At 35.2% G+C, this 21,619-nt stretch overlaps 2 protein-coding genes across 3 annotated transcripts in view; both read left to right on the top strand.

The window, feature by feature from the left end:
• Positions 1-5,395, top strand: part of LOC117416476 (serine/Arginine-related protein 53-like) — a 106,781-nt gene extending 101,386 nt beyond the window's left edge. For both annotated transcript variants that reach the window (XM_034027584.3, XM_034027585.3), the window contains exons 8-10: positions 2,485-2,591; positions 3,155-3,286; positions 5,147-5,395. In XM_034027584.3, coding sequence (XP_033883475.1) covers positions 2,485-2,591; positions 3,155-3,286; positions 5,147-5,239 — 332 coding nt within the window. In that variant the 3' untranslated portion in view covers positions 5,240-5,395. The remainder of the gene's footprint in view (positions 1-2,484; positions 2,592-3,154; positions 3,287-5,146) is intronic.
• A 1,637-nt stretch (positions 5,396-7,032) lies between these two features.
• On the top strand, positions 7,033-20,453 carry LOC117416936 (myeloid leukemia factor 1-like). Its single transcript, XM_034028436.3, has 7 exons — positions 7,033-7,245; positions 9,007-9,160; positions 15,755-15,841; positions 16,478-16,606; positions 17,864-18,023; positions 18,321-18,462; positions 18,965-20,453. The coding sequence occupies exons 1-7, from the start codon at positions 7,199-7,201 to the stop codon at positions 19,017-19,019; spliced, it is 774 nt and encodes a 257-aa protein (XP_033884327.1). The 5' UTR covers positions 7,033-7,198; the 3' UTR covers positions 19,020-20,453.
• The last annotated feature ends 1,166 nt before the right edge of the window (positions 20,454-21,619 follow it).

Consider the following 21,619-nt stretch of genomic DNA (forward strand, 5'->3'; position numbering starts at 1 on the left):
TTTTGTGTTAGATAAATGAAGAGTAAAACTAGTATACTGCCAAATACACAAAACTGCACAATTAGAAACCATTTAGGTTTGTTAAATGGACATCTGAAAATGAGCTTACATTAATGATAACATGATAAACAAATAAAAGGGGTTTCCAGGATCAACAAACAAGGAAGACTTTAATGTAGGGCAGGAACTTTGAACCTTGCATGAATGTCAGTTGATAAATCGCACAAATGAATTGCACAGCATTATAGTACAGCAATACTCTCGCTCACGTTGAAACCATCGTCTCTTAGTGTGGACAGGATTGATTTAAATAATATAGTGACAATTTACTTAGCCAGTAAATTAATTTTCGAGATAATGTGTCTAGTTTAAATTTCAACTTTGACCTTTTTACCTAAAACCTTGCACGGAGCATTTGCCTTACAGAGTTCGTATTGATTTTCCTCCGTCTGTAGCTATCTGGGTCTCTCACAGTCCATTACTTTTGATTTTACTATGAAATACATATCCTTTCCACTGACATCTGACAAACAGCATATGGAAGTCATTTTATCTACCAATAATGTGTTTGTCAAAAAGTATGCGGCATTAATGGATTTTTTTTTTCTTTTTCTAACAGTCCACTTTTGTCGGGGGGTTGTCATTGATATATCTCAATAGATTTTTTTTAGAGATGTTTTTTCCAGTAATTTCATGTTTCTTGTCATTATGTATCTTTATATGGTGGTTTCTGTGCAATATTAATAGATGAGTGATTGAAAGAATCGGCGACCCAAGATAGAGTAAGTTCTAGGAAGCGAGTTAAACTCTGGCATGTGAAGGACAGGCTTCACTTACTTAAGGATATTATGTGAACATTTTACTGTGAAGGTTATCCAAAATATCTTGGTAATAATTATTTTAAACATCACATTATTTCAGCTGAGCCCAAAACTGTCAAGTAAGGCTTTCATGTCATCGGCTCTGGAAAATTGTCAGAAGTGAAAATAACAATATATTTTTTATAAAAATAAAATATAAATTAAAAAAAAAAAAAAACTGCCCATGATTTATTTTTATTTGATTTGTTTCAAACACCCTTGAGAAAGATATGTACAACACATGGAAATGTTGGGCACCTGGCTATTTGAGCTATATATATATGTGTGTGTGTATGTGTGTGTGTGTGTGTGTGTGTGTATATATATATATATATATATATATATATATATATATATATATATATATATATATATATATATATAAATTAAAGTTATATTCAACATCCAAACACACACACTCAGTTGGCATTCACAACGGCTAGCCGAGTTAAACTGGAACGAATATTAATTTATTCATTACACAACCACTGTAAGAAAATCTGTTCAGACAGTTGCTTGCAGGCAGTTAATAGATCAAATTAATTATACTCATTAGCTGCAAATGAAATGTGGGGTCTCTACATTGGATATTTTAGCGTGGTGTGTGTTTTTGTAAAATTGTGTTTTATTTAAAATGTGTGTAACTTATTTTTTATTTTTTTATTAATTGTAATTTGAGGGCTTTTAAAAAGAGTCCCATTAAACTGTATGTGCTAATATGGGCGCAAATCAGTCTGCACTGCTTCTTCATATTCTGTGATTACGTTCTGCTCCACACTTCAAAATTACATATAAACACAACCAAAAGATCTTCAACAGAAGTAAACAGGGACAGTGGTAATATAGCTAGGTCTAATGAGATGTAAGAAATGGATTTTAAAACCTTGGTTACACTCCTATGTACCTGTACTTTTTTTTTTTTTTTTTTTAATACTATTCGAATATAAATTCAAAGTTTCTCAAGTTACACCAGTGTTGTACTGCTAGTCTATTTACAGTTGAAGTTGAAGTTTTAAAGTTTAGGAAATGTATCAGACACACAATAGATAAGCCTTGTATATATGTTTTACTGCTAGAGGGTGCTCAGATGAATGGGTAAAGGAATGCAGATTGCGTGTAATATAGATTTATTTCAGAGTAAGAGATTTTATAAGAGATTTTTTTTTTTTTTTTGTCGATATGAAGTTGTTTTTTGTTGGATGCTTACGTGAGAAACATATATGTATGGTTTAGTTTTACTTAGTTTAATTACATTTTTTCTTCATTTTATATTGTATATAGTATATTGCTGTGATATTTTTAGGTATATCCTGTGAATTCTTATATGGGTTTATGTGTCTGCATCTTGTGGACCATTGATGCCTTGAATCTTTAATGTGTATAACCAGGGATGGAAATAAGACTCCTGTTGCATAGCAGTTTGATCCATTCCAGGTTTTACTACTACAAGCTTAATTAGCAACAGTGTGTATAGGTAACAAGCTCAGGTGTGTCTTATTAATAAACTCATATTAAACCGAGAACAAATCAAACTCCTCTGTAATAGGAGTCTTATTTCCATCCCTGGTATAACTAGCAGGGCCGAATAACAGTCTGTATTTATTTTTAATTGTTTCTCTCTTAGAACAAAGCACACTGGCAGAACAAGTGAAGAGAGTCAAAGATATTGAAGCCATAGAGGGTGACTCCTTTGTTGCACAGGTTTTCATATCAAGCAGAGATAATAAAAAGGTAAGAATTGGATTTGTAAAACTGGAGGAAAAATAAATGATTCAGTCATTTTCTTATGCACTTTTTCTTTGAAACTATTTTAAGAAAGCTGTTTGGATACCATGTGCCAATAATGATTAAAATGATTAGCAGGGTTCCTGAATTGACTGAATTGATTTTCTCCTTGCCTTATACAGTAGTAGTTCACCACCTAGTGGACAGAATAGGTAGACAGCTCCAGACTGAAATAGTTATTACATGTGAATATTCCTTTAAAACATTTTAGAACCCTGTTGTACCAGGTGATTTCACTTTTTCAGAAGCTGCCTGGACAAATGGTATGGAATCAATAGATTTATTTTTTCCCAACCTTTTTATTTTTATAACCCCCCCGTGCTGGCACGTTGTCTAATTGTCAGGAATGAATCTGTAGTTTTAGGTGCAGTCCTGTGATGCAATTTAATTTGAAATGAATGCTGGGAAATAAAACAAATGTACATCTATTGCTACTTTCTTGATCTATCTCAAGGTACTTGTCCCATGGCTGGTTTTAATGTATTATTTTCTATTCTTCATTTCTATAGTCAACCGAATCTACAGAAAGTGGGCAGGACCTAGCATCCACAGTGCTGTCTACATGTGATGATGAACAGGAGCTCCCCAGTATCCCTACTGCTATCCAGTACCAGGAGAATGACTCGCTGGCCCACCCCAATGTGAGTTAATCAGATGCTGGATTTACTTCTGGGAACTGGGAGCACTGAAAATGAAAATAACACAATTTTTAAAAGCGGCTAAATATTTCTCAATTACACTGTGACGCTTCAGAGTCACCATCTAGTCTTTGTAATGACTGCATTGATGAGCCTAACAGTTGATGCTTCCAAATTAATCTGGCACTTTATAACATATTTTGCAACATTTTAAGCACTTGAATTAATGAATAAGTTTTAAAAGTACCAATGCACAGTCACTTGAATTGTGTCTGAAAATATAAATCTAATAATATTAAATTTTCCTATGTAGTTTATCAAATAAAATGAAACCAGATTCAGTATTGCTACTATCTAAAATGTAAGGAATTTTGCCTCTTCTTTAGCAGATTAAAAAATAAAATAATACATAGACAGATAACTTGTCATTCTCAATGAATTAAAAATTGGAACTAAGCAGAGTGGACATTTTAATATTGCGACACAGAAGCCTGAAAGCATGCAAAACGATTCATCTTACACATGCACAGAATTTCGTTACCTGTGACTAATGTACATTAGACAGACAGTGTGATGTATGTGAGCAATATTTTAAGGGAGGGGGAAGAAGAATTATGAATAATAATTAAATATATTAAAAAAAAATATATAGTTTTGGAACCAGCGCCAGTATGTTTTTATTTTAAATATTTTCAAGGATAAATATTTATTACACTTGGGTATTAATCGATAATCCCAATTAATATTCAATACAGGCATTGTAATGATTTACTACAGAGAAGACTGCCCCCCACTGTTCCACCGCAGAACATCACGTCGGAAAACTGGTGCTAATATACTGTACTATACTTTTTTTTTTTTTTTTTAATTATGTGCTATAAATTATTTGATAAACAGCTATTATAATTATAGCACAAGCACGATGCATGATCCTATAAATCGTACATAAAGACATGCCAGTCTGCATATTGTATTTGATTTTTTTTGCTTTAAAATAATAATAATAATAATAATAATAATAATAATAATAATAATAATAATAATAATTAATATAAATATATACATAATCATTAGTATAAATATATACATTATTTATGGAGTATCGTCTATCATCATATTAAGTAAGGTGTAATCAACCATACATACCACGTTCTTATTTTATGTTTTACTTGAACGGGAAGTGGTTGTACCCAAGGCGACCGTGCATACTTCCATGAGGCAATACGTGCAGCGTAATTTTCAGCACTTGACCATACCAACGAGCGTGTGGAATTCCCCTAACTCCTCCCTACTCTGCAGTATTCTGTGTACCCACACTCGTCTTCTCTGCCTCCTAAGCCTTCGGTTGATCTAATACAACAGGAGTATTTCTTAATGTTCCTCATCACGGTCCCTCATCTTTCTGGAAATAAAAGTGGGCCTGTACTAAAAAGTTGATTGGCATTTGCTGTACAATATATCGGACCCTTTTTTTGTTCTGGTGTGACCGCACTGTAAACGATTTATGGTTATCGTTCCAGGTGTGACCGGGGCTTAATACTGTATCTACAGTAGTTTTTTCAATCATTTGAATTCATGCTAGTGATCTTCGGAACATGCATTATTTTATGAGTAACTCCCACATTTTATCAGCTTCTGCACGTTTGTCTTCCATGTACTGAAATCTAGAATTGACATTTAGAATGAATTTCATATTTTGTAGTCTAAGGTGTTGAGACTAATGTTCTAAATGTGTGGATGTAGTTCTGTATGAGTGTTGTTTATACTGTGCACTGCTCATTCTATAGTGGGAAGACAGTAATCATGTGTGTTCTTCACCACATTTCACGGTGCTTTTACCTAGTTTGCATTTTCTTGTTTCAGTTATTTATTGACAAGGCAGAAGCGGAGGAGAAGTGGCTCCACAGATTGATCACTCTTCGCCAGGAGAGGCTGATGGGAAGCCCTGTGCCGTGAACAGCTGCATATCAATGCTTAAACCAGGATGCAATGATTTGATCATGAGAAATGTTTTTCATATTTGCTTGTTATTGCTCGGATGAGTTTTGGTATCTTCAATGTGAACTGTAAAAAAAAAAATTAAATAAAATTTCCATTTTTAGAAATAAAAAAGGGTGTTTTTTTTTGTTTTTTGTTTTTTACATGTGAATGGATATATAACAGAATCATTATGAGGTACACATTTCTGATATTCATTTTTATTTTTTTACTTGTTACCTTGTTCGCTATTCTTTGTAGTACTATATTATCAATGCATGCTTCAATTGAAGGATGTTTGTGCATTCACAATGCAACTGGAAAATGATTAGCCTACTGTAAACGTTCATATCTGGTTGAAGCAGCTGTGTGATTATTATATGGGTCGTCCAGGGTGATGGGATTTGGAAAGAGCAGGGTGAATGCAGCTCACTGATTTGCAAGCACACAAAACCTCACCAAACCGTGTGTATTTCGGGGGTCACTTAGGCTTTGAAAAACATCTGTTTTCCAAAAATACTGTCTTGGTAGGGGCAAAACATCTGCAAGCGTGGAGAAACCCATTTATCCTGTCTTTGGAATACTGGATTGCATTTGCTGGCTGGAGCCCCAGGGTCAGATGTCTGATCCAGATGCAGAAATCAGAATGTGAAGTAAAGTGCTACTCACCCACAATAGTACACCTGAAACACCAACGAAAAGACAGAATGGAGGCGGTGTTTGTTACTGATGGTGGCATACAGAATACTAGGCTGGATACTGGGATTAGCTGTGTTTTTACGGTTATTAAACCACCCCTCATTTCTTTGGCTAGTGTATGAAGATTAAGATTTATTATTAACTATTTAATTTGCAACTGGAAAAAACATCCTCTTGCTTGCCCGCTTAACTTTTTTCTGCATTTATTTTTTTGTAGAACATGTGTGGAACGTGTTACTTTCTGATCTCTTATATAAAGACATTTAATACAGCTCTACTATAATTGCCTGCTTCTATTTTATATTCTCCTTGGACCCACCCTCTCCTTCCTATCTGTCTACACTTCAGCATGTTCCAAATATCCTAGAAAGTGCATCTTTTTATAGCCATGTACATATAATTAGAGCCTGCAGGGGCTTTTGTACAGCAGGACTTCTAGAATTCAGAGCACAGCGTGTAAAATAAGTCCTGCAAAATCGTAGTGGTAGATTTCAGATAAATCTTAAACAATCACTACTATTGTTCGGTGTTTTAATATATTGATTGGTGTAAGAGACAATTTATGTGCATATGCTATTATTTAATTATCTCATGTAAATGAGATTTGACTTCAGAGACTAGTAATGACTAACAGCTGCTGGGGCAGGGCTTACATCTTTGTGCAGGTAAGCTCATAAATACACCTTGTTGATCCCCAGAAAAAAAAAAAAAAAAGTTTAGGAGGAACGTTGCAGAACGCTTCTTAAAGATGCTTTGTGTATTAATGTGTTGAACAAACATTTGACCACCCTTATATATTGTCCAACGCTATTGCTAGTTGGGCCACATGGTTCTAACTCGCCATCTCAAATATGTAGAGAACACAATCCTTCCAGTGCTCCAGAACCTTCGAAGCATAATGCCATGCGCTGCTTCTTGTACAAGCACGTTGCCATGGCACCAGCTTTAAAATCAAAACATTTGCCACTCCAGCATGTCCCCGAATGCTTGCTACCCAACTGGTAAATTCTCTGGAAGACTGACTTATGGTAGAGCTAGAAACAGGTCACGTGCTCTTGTCTGGAGGGCAACAGTGTTCCTCAAATGTTGCGAGGCTGTTGTAGTGCCAGCCCAGCGACAAGGACGCAGGAACATTTTGGTCACGCAAAAAGGAGAACTCAGAAGTTAGGACGTTTGTGTTAGTCTGAGGCTGGGGTTTTGAGTTTTATTATCTTTGTCTTTTGCCTATCAAACTTGGAAATGTTTAACAGTTTTCATAGGGAGTTTGATGAAGACCCGTTCTTTACGTAAGTAAATGTATGCATTTATCTCGGAGTTCCCTTATATTCATTCTTACTTTTTACAAATGGTAAGAAGCGCTTTCAAATTTAGGTCCAAATTACGTGTTTCCTTGCTTTAGTGTAGCTGTCCATATGTTTTTGCTGCATTGCACAACCATAGAATAGCAGAAAAAGGGACTTTTTTATTTTGACCCCCCCCCCAAAAAAAAAAAAAAATTCTGTTTGCTTTTTGCAGGTTATTCTTGTTCGCCTGCTTGCGAGTTCTTGTCCTAATTTGGCAGTGGGTCTGAGGTGTGATATTGGTGCGTGTGTAGTGTTGTTGTGTTCCGTTAAGCTAAAGCGGCTCTTTTGCAAATAGGGATGCTTCATATATAAACATCGCCTGCATTCTTTAATGTTAGTATTTTATTCTGCCAACACAAATAAATGCTTTATACTGCGAATAGGATTGATAATCCATGATCACGAGATCCTTTATTATTTATAAAATCAGCGGCGGCTTGGACATTGTATATAGTATTAGTTTGAGCTGCAAAATGTCGTTTTTTTAAAAAATGGTTTCGTGTTATTATTTTTTTCTTTATATATATATATATGACGTGTAATTTTCAAATTTCGGAAGCAATACCGTTACTTTTTATCTCATTTTTTTAAAAAATACAAATATTTGTATTTAAAAAAATTGAGATAAAAAGTAACGGTATTGCTTCCGAAATTTGAAAATTACATTTGGCACATTACACGTCATAACAACGCTAGAACATCACACGTCATGCATTCATGTAAAAAAAAATGCGGCTGACAAACATCATAATTGCTTGATGGCTAGCTTTTAAGTAACCTACAGTGGAAATCACTATTAATAAGGCATGGAAATAACAATCAAATTGCATAGCATTTCACTTGTTCTAGATTTTACTATGAGCTTCATTAACCACAGTGTGAAAAGGTAACAAGCTCAGGTGTGTCTTGCTAAACTCATAGTAAATCCAGGAATGGACCTAACCTAACTGCTATGCAATGGGAGTCTTATTTCCATCCGTTACATCTTGAATTACAGTAAATGTTGTCCTGATTTCAAACCAACAAGCATGATCATGCTGACCAAAGCAGAAACATAGTTAGCAAAATATAGTTAGCAAACTGCAGATATAATTACACTGTTGAAAAACAGTTGCCTAGAGACATAACAGGACACTTTCATGATCTATATTTAACTATTTTGTTATTCACCATACAGCAAGACTTTTATAGGCAAGTGAACTTTCTAACCTTGAATTACAAAGTATTTGTTAAAACTATCCTTCTCGTTAACAAATAAATACATGCTAGCATTGCAAAGTTATAACTGTATCAACAGACTACTGTGTTTGATTATTTTAAAACTCCCCCATGTTAAATTCTGCAAGCAAATGTCAAGTAGAGTTTCTTGTCTATGACTGATTTAAGCTGTGCTTGAGCTTGAAGGAAGGGAGGCATGTCAGGTTTTTTAAATGGAAAATAGAAGTAAAAAGAAAAAATGATATACTATGCTAGGGTTCTCATCCTTTTTTGTTGTTTTTTTATGAGCATGGATAACACTGAGTACATCTGTGTGCCAGTAATTTAGTTCTATAGATGTCAAGTCTACCAGGCTATTTAAACCTATATATTAATCATATTGGTGTAAAATACCCCACCCACTTTAAAATACCCCACCCTACTCATGTTGTGCCAATGACTGCAACATGAAGAACATGTCAGTGTATTTATTAATTTAATTTTTAGTGGCGATCCCTTCCGGGCACACCATCAGATGATGAGGAGCTTCTCCGACCCCTTTGGAAGAGATCCCTTTCTGAGTATCACTGATGGAAGAGAAAGAACTAGAGATCAGCGTGGGTCCTCCGATTCCAACATGGCACTGAGAGAGGATCACAGGGTATGGGCAGCTACAACCAGTCTTTTCATTTTCCAAACATGGAAAGATTAATCAGGAATTATGGAATATTTATCTTTAATGACGTGCCATCCCCCCCCCCAGTAACTTAATAATTGTCATGAGAAATTGATCAAAGTGCAGGGTGAAAAGAAAAATGACTGCAGTTACTTAAATACAGCTAAGATTGAAACTATTGTTAAACCTGCTACACTTTTGTAGACCGCAATTGTAATACCTGTTTGAGCAGACCAGTATATTAAGCCCATGGCTTTTTTTCACATTGTCCCCCTTCATAAACTGACGTCATAAGCTGAGGGACTACTGTTGGATAGAGTTTGAGTACAATATTACAACCTGCATGATAACACGGATCCTTCCTTGGACATGGCACAGGCTTTTGTATGTTTGTAATTGTTTGGTGGCTACCTCTAATCAAGCTGAAAGTGTTTCTCATACAAGCAGTTCGGATCTGTCATAAAAAGAGTGCAAAACATACACTCACAACTTGGTTAGTGGCAGCCACTGAACACTAATAATAATATTAGTTAGAAAAATAAAAAAGACAAAAAGCTTTATTCTTTGTCATTTACATTCAGCGAACTTATAAGTATAGTTGCGGCTACTAGCTTCCAAACAGGATGTGACTTAAGTTTGGGGTCATCATACAGCCAACTTACTGAAAGGAAAAAATGACCTGTGATTCATATTCCCTTATATTCCCTGTCCTGGCCAAGGCAGCCGAGAGGTAAAGTTACTGTCAGTTCATTGCATGAGAGTCCAGGAACACAGAGCATCTCAAGGCTGAGTTTTTCATATCCCGGCCTGTCAATCAAGACTAGGATTAAAACACATTCTGAACGTTGGTACACAAGCCTTGAGGGAGGTTTGTTTAAAGAAAAGGCAGATTGTATCATCACACTTCACATTTCTTTTGACAGGTTTTTCAGTATTCCACTTACAAGAAGCTGAGGCTTCCCATGCCAAGTCATTTAAAATGGAACAAAACTGTCATCTTCTTTTAAGCTAAACTGGTAGACTTACCAGCTCCCCAATTACTGTAGTTGGAAAATCAATGTTTGTTTTACATTGAACCTGGTGTAAGCTAAGTTAGTTGCATAGCATCTGCACTTTCTGTCTGCATAAAAATAGTGTTATGTGATCCTGGGTAGCTGTGGGTCATAGAAAAAAGAAAACAGAACATGGTGGATAATTGACATGCTCTGTAACTCAATAGCGCAATGATATGAGACTTAATGAACACAAAAGGATGTCATCCAGGGGTTACAGGAGGTTACTGTTGAACATCCATCCCCTAGTCTTGTAAGATGACAACGTTATCTTTAACTGGGTTTATTTATAGCAGTGGGCTGTATTGTTCTGTTGTATGCCCTAACATTTCTACATTGACAGGTTTTGCAGTATTACACGTTACAAACGAGTTAACATTATATATATATATATATATATATATATATATATATATATATATATATATATATATATATATATAATACTGGATTTTAATTTGGTAGTTGTAAGTGTGTTTATTTGGAAAAATGATTTCTAGTATTCCCAGTGATCATGATATTGTTAAGGCTTCATTTTATCATGAGTAGCCTTAAATTAGCCTCACATAAATATTTCACTCCACCAATGCTTCTGCTTTTGACAAAGTTACCTTACTGAAATGAAGTTATGATAGCTGATTTTTTTTTTTTTGTAATTACTGATCAGGTTACCAGGTTTGAATACAGTTTTTAATGGCTGGCCTGTGTACTGTGAGCATTTACAGTGGTTGTCTTCAGGAAGAAATCAGGTATTGTTTGCACTTAGCAGAAAAGCAAGGCTTTGTATCTGAAAATGAAATAAAACTCATTGTTGAGTGGCCGGAGGACACCTTACAGCAGAGGGTCTTATGATGACCAGCTGGCTCTGCTTTGAAAAGCACAGACCTGCTAAACATAGTTTTTGCATTCTCTTTTAACTGTCGAGTGTTAAACCGACTCCTCTCTCTTCAGGTTATATTTATCCCCAGTAATTGCTTTCATCAAATGCCAGCTTGTACATAGAGCGATGACCTTTTTTTTTTTCTTCGCAGAAGCAAGCTGAGAGCCTTGTGTGAACATGCAATATATAAAACCTGGCAGGTCTCAAGTGTCTAGAAATAAAACAAAACTGAATGTATACCAAATCGCTTCCTTGAGCTGTTAAAGACTAGACAGCTTTACTATTATTATTATTATTATTATTATTATTATTATTATTATTATTATTATTATTATTATTATTTTACCAATCGTTTCATTTTTCAATTCATTTATAATCAATAAGCTTTGTGGATGCCTACATATTTATTTTGTTTTATGGAGAAAATGAAGTATGTGACTTCAAGGGAAAGGTTTTTATTTTATTTATTTTTTTTCTACAAAACTAAAGTTTGTTAAGGGTCAGGTTGGTGTATATTCAAAGTGCCAAGTTTTTAATTGCTGCCCTGTTGGCTGTGAGTATTTGACATAGTGTTTGGCTTCAGTGTCACAGCTGGCTCTAACAGTTGAACTCCAGAACATACAGGACATCAGGATAGATTGATAGATAGATAGATGGATAGATAGATAGATAGTGCGTCAAGCTCCAGCTGTCATCTGCTGTGTACAATAAAACAACCAAATAGTTTGTGAATGTGACCCTACCAACCTCACTTATCCACGTGGACACAAAGTCAATGAAAGGGTACACATGCTTCACCCAGTGTGGTGACCCGTCAGCAGCCTTTATAAATCAGGTATCGCTGTTATTCCAAGAAGCTGTGCTTCTATGGAGTGAGCTACTGTGTGACATCTGGGAACCAGCCCATTGATATTTGATGTGAATCTTGTATTTAGGAATCATGCTATGTGGGAATTGTCTTAGCGTTCTCTCTAGTTTGTTGACTGTGTATGCTGTATTCATTGCTTGTAGTCCTAGGAGATTCTGCTGGGCAAACTGAACTCGAATACATCAGCTAGCAGCAATTGTGTGTATAATCTGATGCATACAGGCTTAAGAGTGTTAAAATACAGTTTTTGAAAAAAAAATTAACTTGTTATTAATTGTTATTGTTTTTGTTTATTTATATTTTTTTCTGTTGCACTGAAGAGCATTGTTCAATGTATTATCTGTGTGCTCCCATTCAACAGTTTATTAGCTAAAAATGAATTTGGAGAACAGTCAGTATGGGTTCTTCCAGGCCATCTGCATAACCAGTGAAAACACACAGAGCAGCTGAACCCACATCAAGAACCATAAGCAAAAGGACTGGGGTCAGTGTACTCAGTGTTACAGGCTGAGCAAAGCAGAGCTGGAATGCCACTGGTGTCACTGCAGTCCCAGTCTCCTGTGTGTGCTCTCAGCAATCCGCAGACACGTGACTAGCGATGAAGGAGCAGAGACCATGTGAGTCCATTCTATACACTCAGACCTCCCTTATAAAGCAATGCAAGCAGTCAAAAGCATCTGTCTTATCCATCGCTCACTCATTTAACTGTGGAAAAAATCGAGCCCAGTCTTATTTGTTTTATATGCTATATAGATTTGTGTTTTATTTATTTATTTTCTTTTCTACTTGCTTTATATCAATTGTATAACTCATAACTGGCACTGTAAATGTAATGTAGTCCTGGATTAAATCAACAAAAAAAGGATAGCATAGGATAAAGCCAATAGCTATATGTTATCTGGTCATTAATCCTGCAAATTATACTATACCATGTACTTCTATAGGGATTTGAAGTCCTAGTACAGAATTGGTATAAACTGCAATGAACCCAATGTCATAAAAGCATACACTTTTTAAAACTCCTATGCCATCTCCACTGAGTAATGTAGTGAGTTTTCATTTTCTCTGGTTTCTGGCCCTGGTGTCCAGTATAGCAGTGACCAAGAGCACGGTCAATGATGCATCTTTTTAAAGGGATTTTGAGAACTCAGTTGTTGCTTTATGTATGGTTGAGTGTAAATGGGAAAAACCACCTATCGTAGAACATCTACCTGTAGCCGCTTGCAGTGCTTCAAAAAGGCATCAGCTTGCACATAAGACTTATGTGCTAAAATAGTGTTGCAGCTGTTCTAAAGCATGAGGAGATAAGCCTGTTCCGTCTAGCAGGTAATTAAAATCTTTAATAAGGAACTGTACAGCATCTAGTTTGAATAAGCAGCTCATCAACCAAAACAGATATTAATAAGTAATAAGCATGGGTGATCCATCACCACAGCTGTATGTACCGCGACACACTTAAAATAACCTGTTCGATATCATACCATCCTTATGATGGAAAGTGCATTAATCTAATCTAAAAATATGACCCATGCAGAAATATAAATTGCCTCATGGGATTTATTAGTTCATAGATGCTTGCATAGGCATTGATAGTTTTACTTTGGCACGACCTTTGAAATTGCTGACTCAGTGGTTTGAAGTGGCTTATCCCATCAGATCCCTAAATAATTCCAAGAATATGCATCTATCTCATTGCTAAATCCTTCAGTAATCCCCAGCATCACACACAAATCGGTGGTGAGAGGATGTAGTTTGGAAATCATTTCAGTTTCTCTTTTTTACTTAAAAATGTATTTTACTTTAAACACAAGACCCTTCATTTTCGTTTTTTATTTTTCTTTAAAGTGATGCTGCCATTGTCTGGAAAAGGCTTTGCCATCTATACATGGAATTCACTTTCAAGTGTATTCCGTTTTTCTTTTTCTACCCATTTTAGCATGAAAAGTAGTTAACTAAAATCAACTGTAATTGCTATGAAAGCTGTTAACTATCTGCACTATTTGTAAAGTGAAATGTGTACGTGATGGGCGTGATATTTATTAAGTATGTACAGATACGCATGTGCGTGGGTGTTTGTGTGTATATATAGCTTCCACTACATTACCTTACTTTAAGCAGAGCTTCGCATATATAGTGTGATTTAATATTAACATAAACACATATATCTAATGTAATGTATTTCCTTAATAGAATCGTCTATTTTTATGCACTTGAGTGGTCCAAAATTCTGGTGAAAAATCGGTTAAAAAAATAATAATAATAATAATAGTTTTTGTAAAACCTGGGTAAAAATCAGTATAAACCGAAAATGAAGGGCCCTATTTATGCAGTATGTGTTTTGACTAATGCAATTTTATATTGCATTAGACAAAACACTTTTTAGGACTGCTGATTTTCCATTCTGGAGAAATGCAAATTCAATTTTTCAAAAATGACCAATTCTGTTGTTGCCACTTTTTTAAAATGTTTTTATCAATATATAGATAGTTAAACATGGCATTGGAACATAAATATAATGTTGACAGTTAAGATAAGTAAATTAATAAATATTACCACCATAAATTAATAAATATTACCATATTTTTTTTATTTATTTTTTTTATTAAAGCCAATATTTTCAATCTCTCTTGTTGCTGTAATAATAAGTAAAACACCTGAAGACACTTCCATGTCATAATGTTTATAAACATCACTTGGCTAATTTCTGGTATTAAAATAAGCAGGAAAACTTAATTATATTAAAACAGTTCAGATAACAAATGTCCAGCACTGTTGTGAGAATCATATTTACAGTCTTCCACTAACACTGTAGTTCAGTCTACAAATAAAAAACAGTCCCGCAATGTCATGTGAGAGTAATCCTATTTATGGTACTCCACAAATGAAGGTTAGCTTTTTACTGGCATTACAATAACCAGGATAAAATATGAAACACTTTTTAAAAAAAGCTGTGTTGACTGACTTGTTGCTACACAGGTGTACTGCTCTGTATCACCCGATAGTAATTTAAATAGCACCCCTTTTAATGTAAATGCATAATTGATCCTCCCAGTTGTTTCTTTGCTAATTCTGCCTTGTAATTTTCAAAGTGAAGTGACATGATGAATTAACTCAACTCTCAAAATTGCAGAAAATCAGTAGCACCGTATATACAGTATTGGCATTTTCAAGTGTGTGCTTTGCTGCCACTAACATAATGCAATGTTGCACAGATGTATTCTGCTGTAAGTTTAGAACTTAAATAATGCTCCTGATTGTATTAAAATAAATAAATGAATGAATAAACCATATACATGTCACATATACAGCAGATGTAAAGTGCATGCACAATTCTTTTCTATTTTAAAGGGAAATTGTAATTGATACATGTAGTGTTTGATTGACTTATGAAATGCATTCAAGATAGCATGTTCCTTTACAAAGAGACCCTGTACTGGGTGGGGGTGGAGAGAGCTAGCTGCTTTTATAAGGACATGGTCAGAGTCACCAGGGTCTTCTATACATTTATCAGCGTTCTTCCCTTTAGCATCTTCAGGGACCAGCCTCTGACACCTTTCCATAAGGAGTCCCTAAAATAGCACTGTTCCTTGAGAATAGCAAATTCTATTTTGCAAAAATGATCAATTGTGTTTTTCCCACTTTATCACTGTATAGATAATTAAACATGGCATTTGAACATGAATATAATCTTGACAGTTTTTAATTTACCCATGTTAAGACAATAAGATTACAATTGCATAAGTAATTGTGAGTCTTTGTGAATACTCCCTTCTCAATAGGCTGCAGATGGAAGGAGTCCTTTCAGCATGGTGGACAGCATGATGGCAAACATGAGGAACACGATGAGAGACATGCACAGAAACATTGTAAGTATCCCAATAAACCCAAAAAAGGATACAAGCAAGCACAGCCGCCTAGACTGAGAATAGCTCTAGATTCGAATTTGACATTGTTATGTTTAGGCTATAATTACTCGTGCATAGTCCTGTTTAGCATAGATGGGGATATGGAACCAGGTGCAGGGATTAGTCCTGTCGAGGTGTCCCTTAATGAACTTTGAAATCTGGTATCCAGTGTTAAAATGAACCTCTATGCATATGCATTCAAGGATTTGAATTTAGTGTATTTAATATTATGAGGTATTAAGAAGTAGCTCTGAGGGCAGCAATAACGGGGGAAGTACAGTTCTGGAAGATGAAATCAGACTCATACATTATTATACTTCAAAGGCAAGTTTCTACTAGCAAAACTGATATGTGATGTTTTTATCCAAAATGTTTTAAACCTTAAATTATGGACTAGCACAGTGGCAATCTATTTAATGGGAAACGTCATTGATCAGTAACACATATTCTGAATATTTATTATTAAAAAGCATACCACAGCTAATATGCATTTCAAAATGTAAAAACCACCTTTTAGGCTTTGTGGGTTTACAAAAGCAAACAAACAAAACAATATATATGTATTTCATAAGGAATGTTTGTTTCTGTGTATGCCAGGATAACTTCTCTCTGGACTCCAATGCACACTCGTTCTCCTCGTCTTCAGTGATGATGTACTCAAAGGTCGGGGACGAACATGCAAAGGTTTTCCAGGCTTCAAGTCAAACTCGCAGAGTTCCAGGAGGGGTAAGTGACAAAGCCGTTATATTGAAATTATTTTAAATAGGAACACCATTATATTTGGAGCAAATACAAAGGTGAACCATTTTACCCATGAGTAAGGTAATCACTATTTAAAAATAGACACAGTAGAAAGATAATGATAGGAGGTGTAAACCCTTTGATGTATTTTGTTATTCTGCTGATCAGTATAGTCTATGGAAAACGTTACAGTACATGTTGTTTTTAGGGTTACTCCATCTGGCCTTGTCTTTTATTGCTTGTATTTATATTGCATTGTGCAGTAAGCCATTGGTAAATTATCAAAGGGTTTCTACTAATAACTTCTACTAATAACTCCCTAGCATTCAAAAGCCTATCAGTTTGAAATCCTAACAGTTACTTGTCCTCTCACACAAAGAACATCACCACCTACTGATATATCGTTCTATCCTGTTGCTAAGGAAAGTAGTGTGTTTTGTTCCCTTCCCATTATTTTACTGTTAAGATTGAAAGGTTACAAAAAGATGTCATGGAGGGAAAGAAATATCTGTGTTCCCCTTTACTGTATCCGATATAAAGATTGAGTTGTGACATATCGTTAACACTCTGTTTACAGAGAGGTGCTAGGAATATGTTTTTTATTCTTATTGACTGGCAGCACACAGCTAAAAATATCACCTGGCATTGTTCTGCTCAGCAGAAGTTATAGCCAAGAAATTCACATTGGTCACATTTTAAATGATTCTAATTTATCATGTCATTTTGTGGTTTTAAATGGTTACTGTTCTAAATGAGTTACTGTTCTAATGATGGATTTGAAATGGATTTTCATAAGGAGGGGAGTGTGTTTGACATGTACCCATTGCAAGTATTTAAGATGCATTTGATTTTACTGAACTTAGAAGTCATTGATAACAAGTTGAGCACAGATGAAAGTTATTGGTGTCTCTCCCACATAAATATGCCAATGTTTGTTTGTTTTTTCTCAGCGAAACAACCCAATGTATAATTGCACAGCATTTTAGGTGATGCTTTTTGTCTTTGAAGAAATCTTAAAAAAAAATGTTTTGGACCTCTCCGTGTTAGGTGTATTGCTGGTGGGAAAAAAAGCCACCAGATGGATTAATATGGATTTGAAATCTGCCACCGTTTATCTTACTGAGACCATGGATTACAAAGAGATTGTCACTGATTGTTCGACCATTTTGTTTCAGTACTGAATAATAGTTCAGTGAAAGATGTTTTAAACTAAACTAAGCCCACTCTCATTTTTGTCTGCAGATCAAAGAGACTAGACGGTCACTGAAGGATTCTGAGAGCGGGATAGAGAAGATGGCTATTGGGCATCACATCCATGACCGTGCGCATGTCATCGCGCAGTCTCAAAACAAGAAGACTGGCGATCAGGAAAGGAACGAAGAATTTCTCAACTTAGATGAAAGTATGCTTTTATTTTTTCTACATTCCCTTTTTTCCCCTGTAAAAGCACCTGCCGAGTGACATTTTTCAATCACTTGTATCAGATAGCTGTGCTGTCCACTCTGAGTTTAGGTATCATTTCGCTCACATCCAGTTTTAAAATAACACACACACACACACTTGTATGCTGTGAGCACTAAACAAACACAAACTCAAATGAACAGCCAAGCAGATGGCTGTAACTCTTACCGTGGAGGAACACTGAAACTTGCAAAGCAATTTCGCCGCCAGTTGTAATGTATACTCTCTTCCGAAACAGCTGAAGCCCAGTCATTTGATGAAGAGTGGCAGAGGGGAGTTTCAAAATTCAAGCCATCTGTGCCCCTGTCCCACTTGGAGGTACCTAAACATAGAACTGTCCACTGCGCAGCGATAGCCAAACCTGATGATGCAGCAAGAAGGTAATGCTAACAATAATATGAGAGCAAATCCAGTACATGTAATAATGAATCAGTCATGATGCATGCTTTATTAACTTTGCTGTATGTTACATTGGGTAAAGAAATACGGTACATGCTGTAAGTCTATACTGGTAGATTTACAGTAAAATGTTAACTGCTGTCCTATGGGAGCAGGGTATTCGCTTTCTTTTTTCATTTAGTTTAGAGGTGCAATCGGTAACCGATTTCCTAATTGAAAATTGTTCAGATAATAATCAAAAATAAGCCATCCATTGAGAACACTTTATATTCTTAAGCAATAAACCAAACCACGTAGACTCTTCACACAAGCCTCCAAATACAACTGAACCTTGGAGGTGCTAGTAGTTAAATAGGTAGTTCTCGTTTACCAGACTGATTTATTTTTTATTAACATTTTTACAAAAAACAACAGCTGAACAAACCCTTAGATCTGATGCTGTTTGGATCGTTACATAGATTTGTTATTTCTTTATTGTTACAGAGAGAAGCATCTCCCGAAGGCTCCCGAAGAAGCAAAAACAATACATTTGAAATAACTGAGTGTGAAAGGATCGGGATTGAAAAACAGCCATCAATAAAATAATAAAATCAGGGCAACACATTTTGGTGCTTCATCGTTTATCCAAAACCAATCGTACTTGGTTTTAAATGTTGGTTTGCATTTATAGATCAATCTTATAGTTTACTGACTGTTGAATGTTCTTTTTACTACCTTCAAATCAACAGCTAGAATGATCATTTTGTCATTTTCAAATCGATTCATAAGGTAATGCACTTGTACAAAATGTGTACAGCATGATACCTGTGCTATTTTTTTTTTTTTTTTAATATTGATCTTCCTAGTTACAAAATATCTCAATTCGTTCTCATATGGATCAGTTCAATAGCAGATAAGAACGTGTAAAATTGTAATCTTTGATTTGATTTTCAATAATATATAATTACTGCATATTACTGTGTTTTGTTAACTGGTTTAGGGCTGTTTCCAGTTATAAATGTGTTCAATTTAGTAAGTTACATGAACACTATCAAGAGTGGGCATGCTTGACATTACTTTAGTCACACCAATAGCTGCATTGATGCATTTTTACACTGTCTTACTGAAACTTGCATTCTGTATGATCCAAATTGCAGGAAATGAGATATTCGTTGAGCTAATACTTTGACATATGAAATATCTTTTTGGACTTACACATTCTTATCTTCTACTGAATATGACCCACAAAGTACAGTTACGGTACTTACCCCCTTTAAAAAAAAAAAAAGTTTCTATTTTATTATTTGTTCATTTTCATTTACTTTGTTCTTACTCAGACTGTGTTCTGTGACTTTTTTTTTATTTTTTACAATTAATACTGTTGATAAATAACTGCAATAGCTGTTACCAGACTGATGTTTGATACAGAAGGAGTAGAACTATTCACATGTTTGATACAGAAGGAGTAGAACTATTCACGTTTGTTGTAAATTATCAACAGGTTCCAAAAGAACTGATTTAATGCAACAACAGAATGTAAATGTTTGTGTTACTGGTGACCTTGCAGGTTTCCCTTCTACCCATATACACAAGTAAACAAATCCTCTAGCATTGTCAAAATACTACAGTAACCCAATACAGAAAGTACTGTAAGGTGTTTGGACAATCAATACTATATAACAGAATTGTTAATTAAACATGTCATTGCTTTATGTAATTCCTAGAACTGGGTAACGAAAAGTACCAAACATATAGGTGGAAAATTGCATCACGGGCGTTTCTATCAAGCTGTGGCGCTGAAGTAACATATTTCTACACTGTGATTTTCATGTTCAGTTTCTTTCATGCACCATTTTGTTTTCAATGTGTGGGTTCATTGATAGTAAATGAAATGCTGCTGCTGGAATCCCACTCCACTGAAAGGATTGATTTTAACGGCACTGATTTGAGCAAATAAACCTGTGATCTTTAATAAACCTGTTCATTCTGAAAACGCTATACTTTTTATTTCTTGATGTATCTCTTTATTTATTTGGGTTTCTTTTCGTATTACTTCAATTTCAACGCAAAAGGAAACGTATAAAATTTAAACCAACGACAGTTGATATTTCTTTGTTTGGTGTTGTAGGGATAGAATAATGAAACACCATCGTTAAGTTTACCAAGTCTTATTATGCAGATCCTCTCAATGAAATCCGAAGTTCCCATCTTTCACCAGCAGGTGGCACCAAAGTTACCGCATTTGCTGTTGCACAGTTTAACCACCTTAAAGTTTAAGATAATTTATCACTAAAATCAAATGGTACTCCGATTAAGTCTCAAAACCTACTTCCCCTGCGTTTAAAAAAAGTTAACTGAAACCGACATTTTTGTTATGAAACTGCTATTTCAGACCCATGACGTGTTACTTTTTTTTATTGTTGTGCCAGTACGGGTCTTTTTTTTTTTTTAAATTGAGTAAAAAAAAAAATAACATCTGAGAATCCTAATTTAATATCCATTTGGAGTAAAAATATTTGTAAATTTGGCACATATCTTGATTCAAGTCATATATGTGTTAATTATGCAGTTTATAAGCATTCATTCAAAAAGGACATGCAAGGTGTATATTACAATTAAACAAGACCACCACCACTACCGCAATGGAACTTGAACGACAACGAGGCATCACAATCCAGTCCTTGCACCATGTGAGTGCAATTAGAGGGGGCTGTGTGGTCCAGTGGTTAAAGAAACGGGCTTGTAACCACGAGGTCCCCGGTTCAAATCCCACCTCAAACACTGACTCATTGTGTGACTCTTAACAAATCACTTAACCTCCTTGTGCTCCGTTTTTCGGGTGAGACGTAGCTGTAAGTGACTCTGCAGCTGACGCATAGTTCACACACCCTAGTTTCTGTAAGTCGCCTTGGATAAAGGCGTTTGCTAAATAAGCAAATAATAATTGCATGTATATAATTTCGTGAAAGTTGTGAAACAACCAGATCCAATGATATTATTTCAGCGCTTTAGTTGTATTTATGTGTTTTGTTTTAATAGCTATGTGTTAATACAGTAGCATTCAATATGTTATCCTCCGCTCGGAAGAGGGCGCTATAGTATTGGTACAGTAGTCCTCGTGCCCAGCGATTCCTATCTATCCATTCAAAGGAAGTGTGT

This window comes from Acipenser ruthenus, chromosome 12 (genome assembly GCF_902713425.1).
Source record: "Acipenser ruthenus chromosome 12, fAciRut3.2 maternal haplotype, whole genome shotgun sequence".
Classification (NCBI taxonomy): Eukaryota; Metazoa; Chordata; class Actinopteri; order Acipenseriformes; family Acipenseridae; genus Acipenser; species Acipenser ruthenus.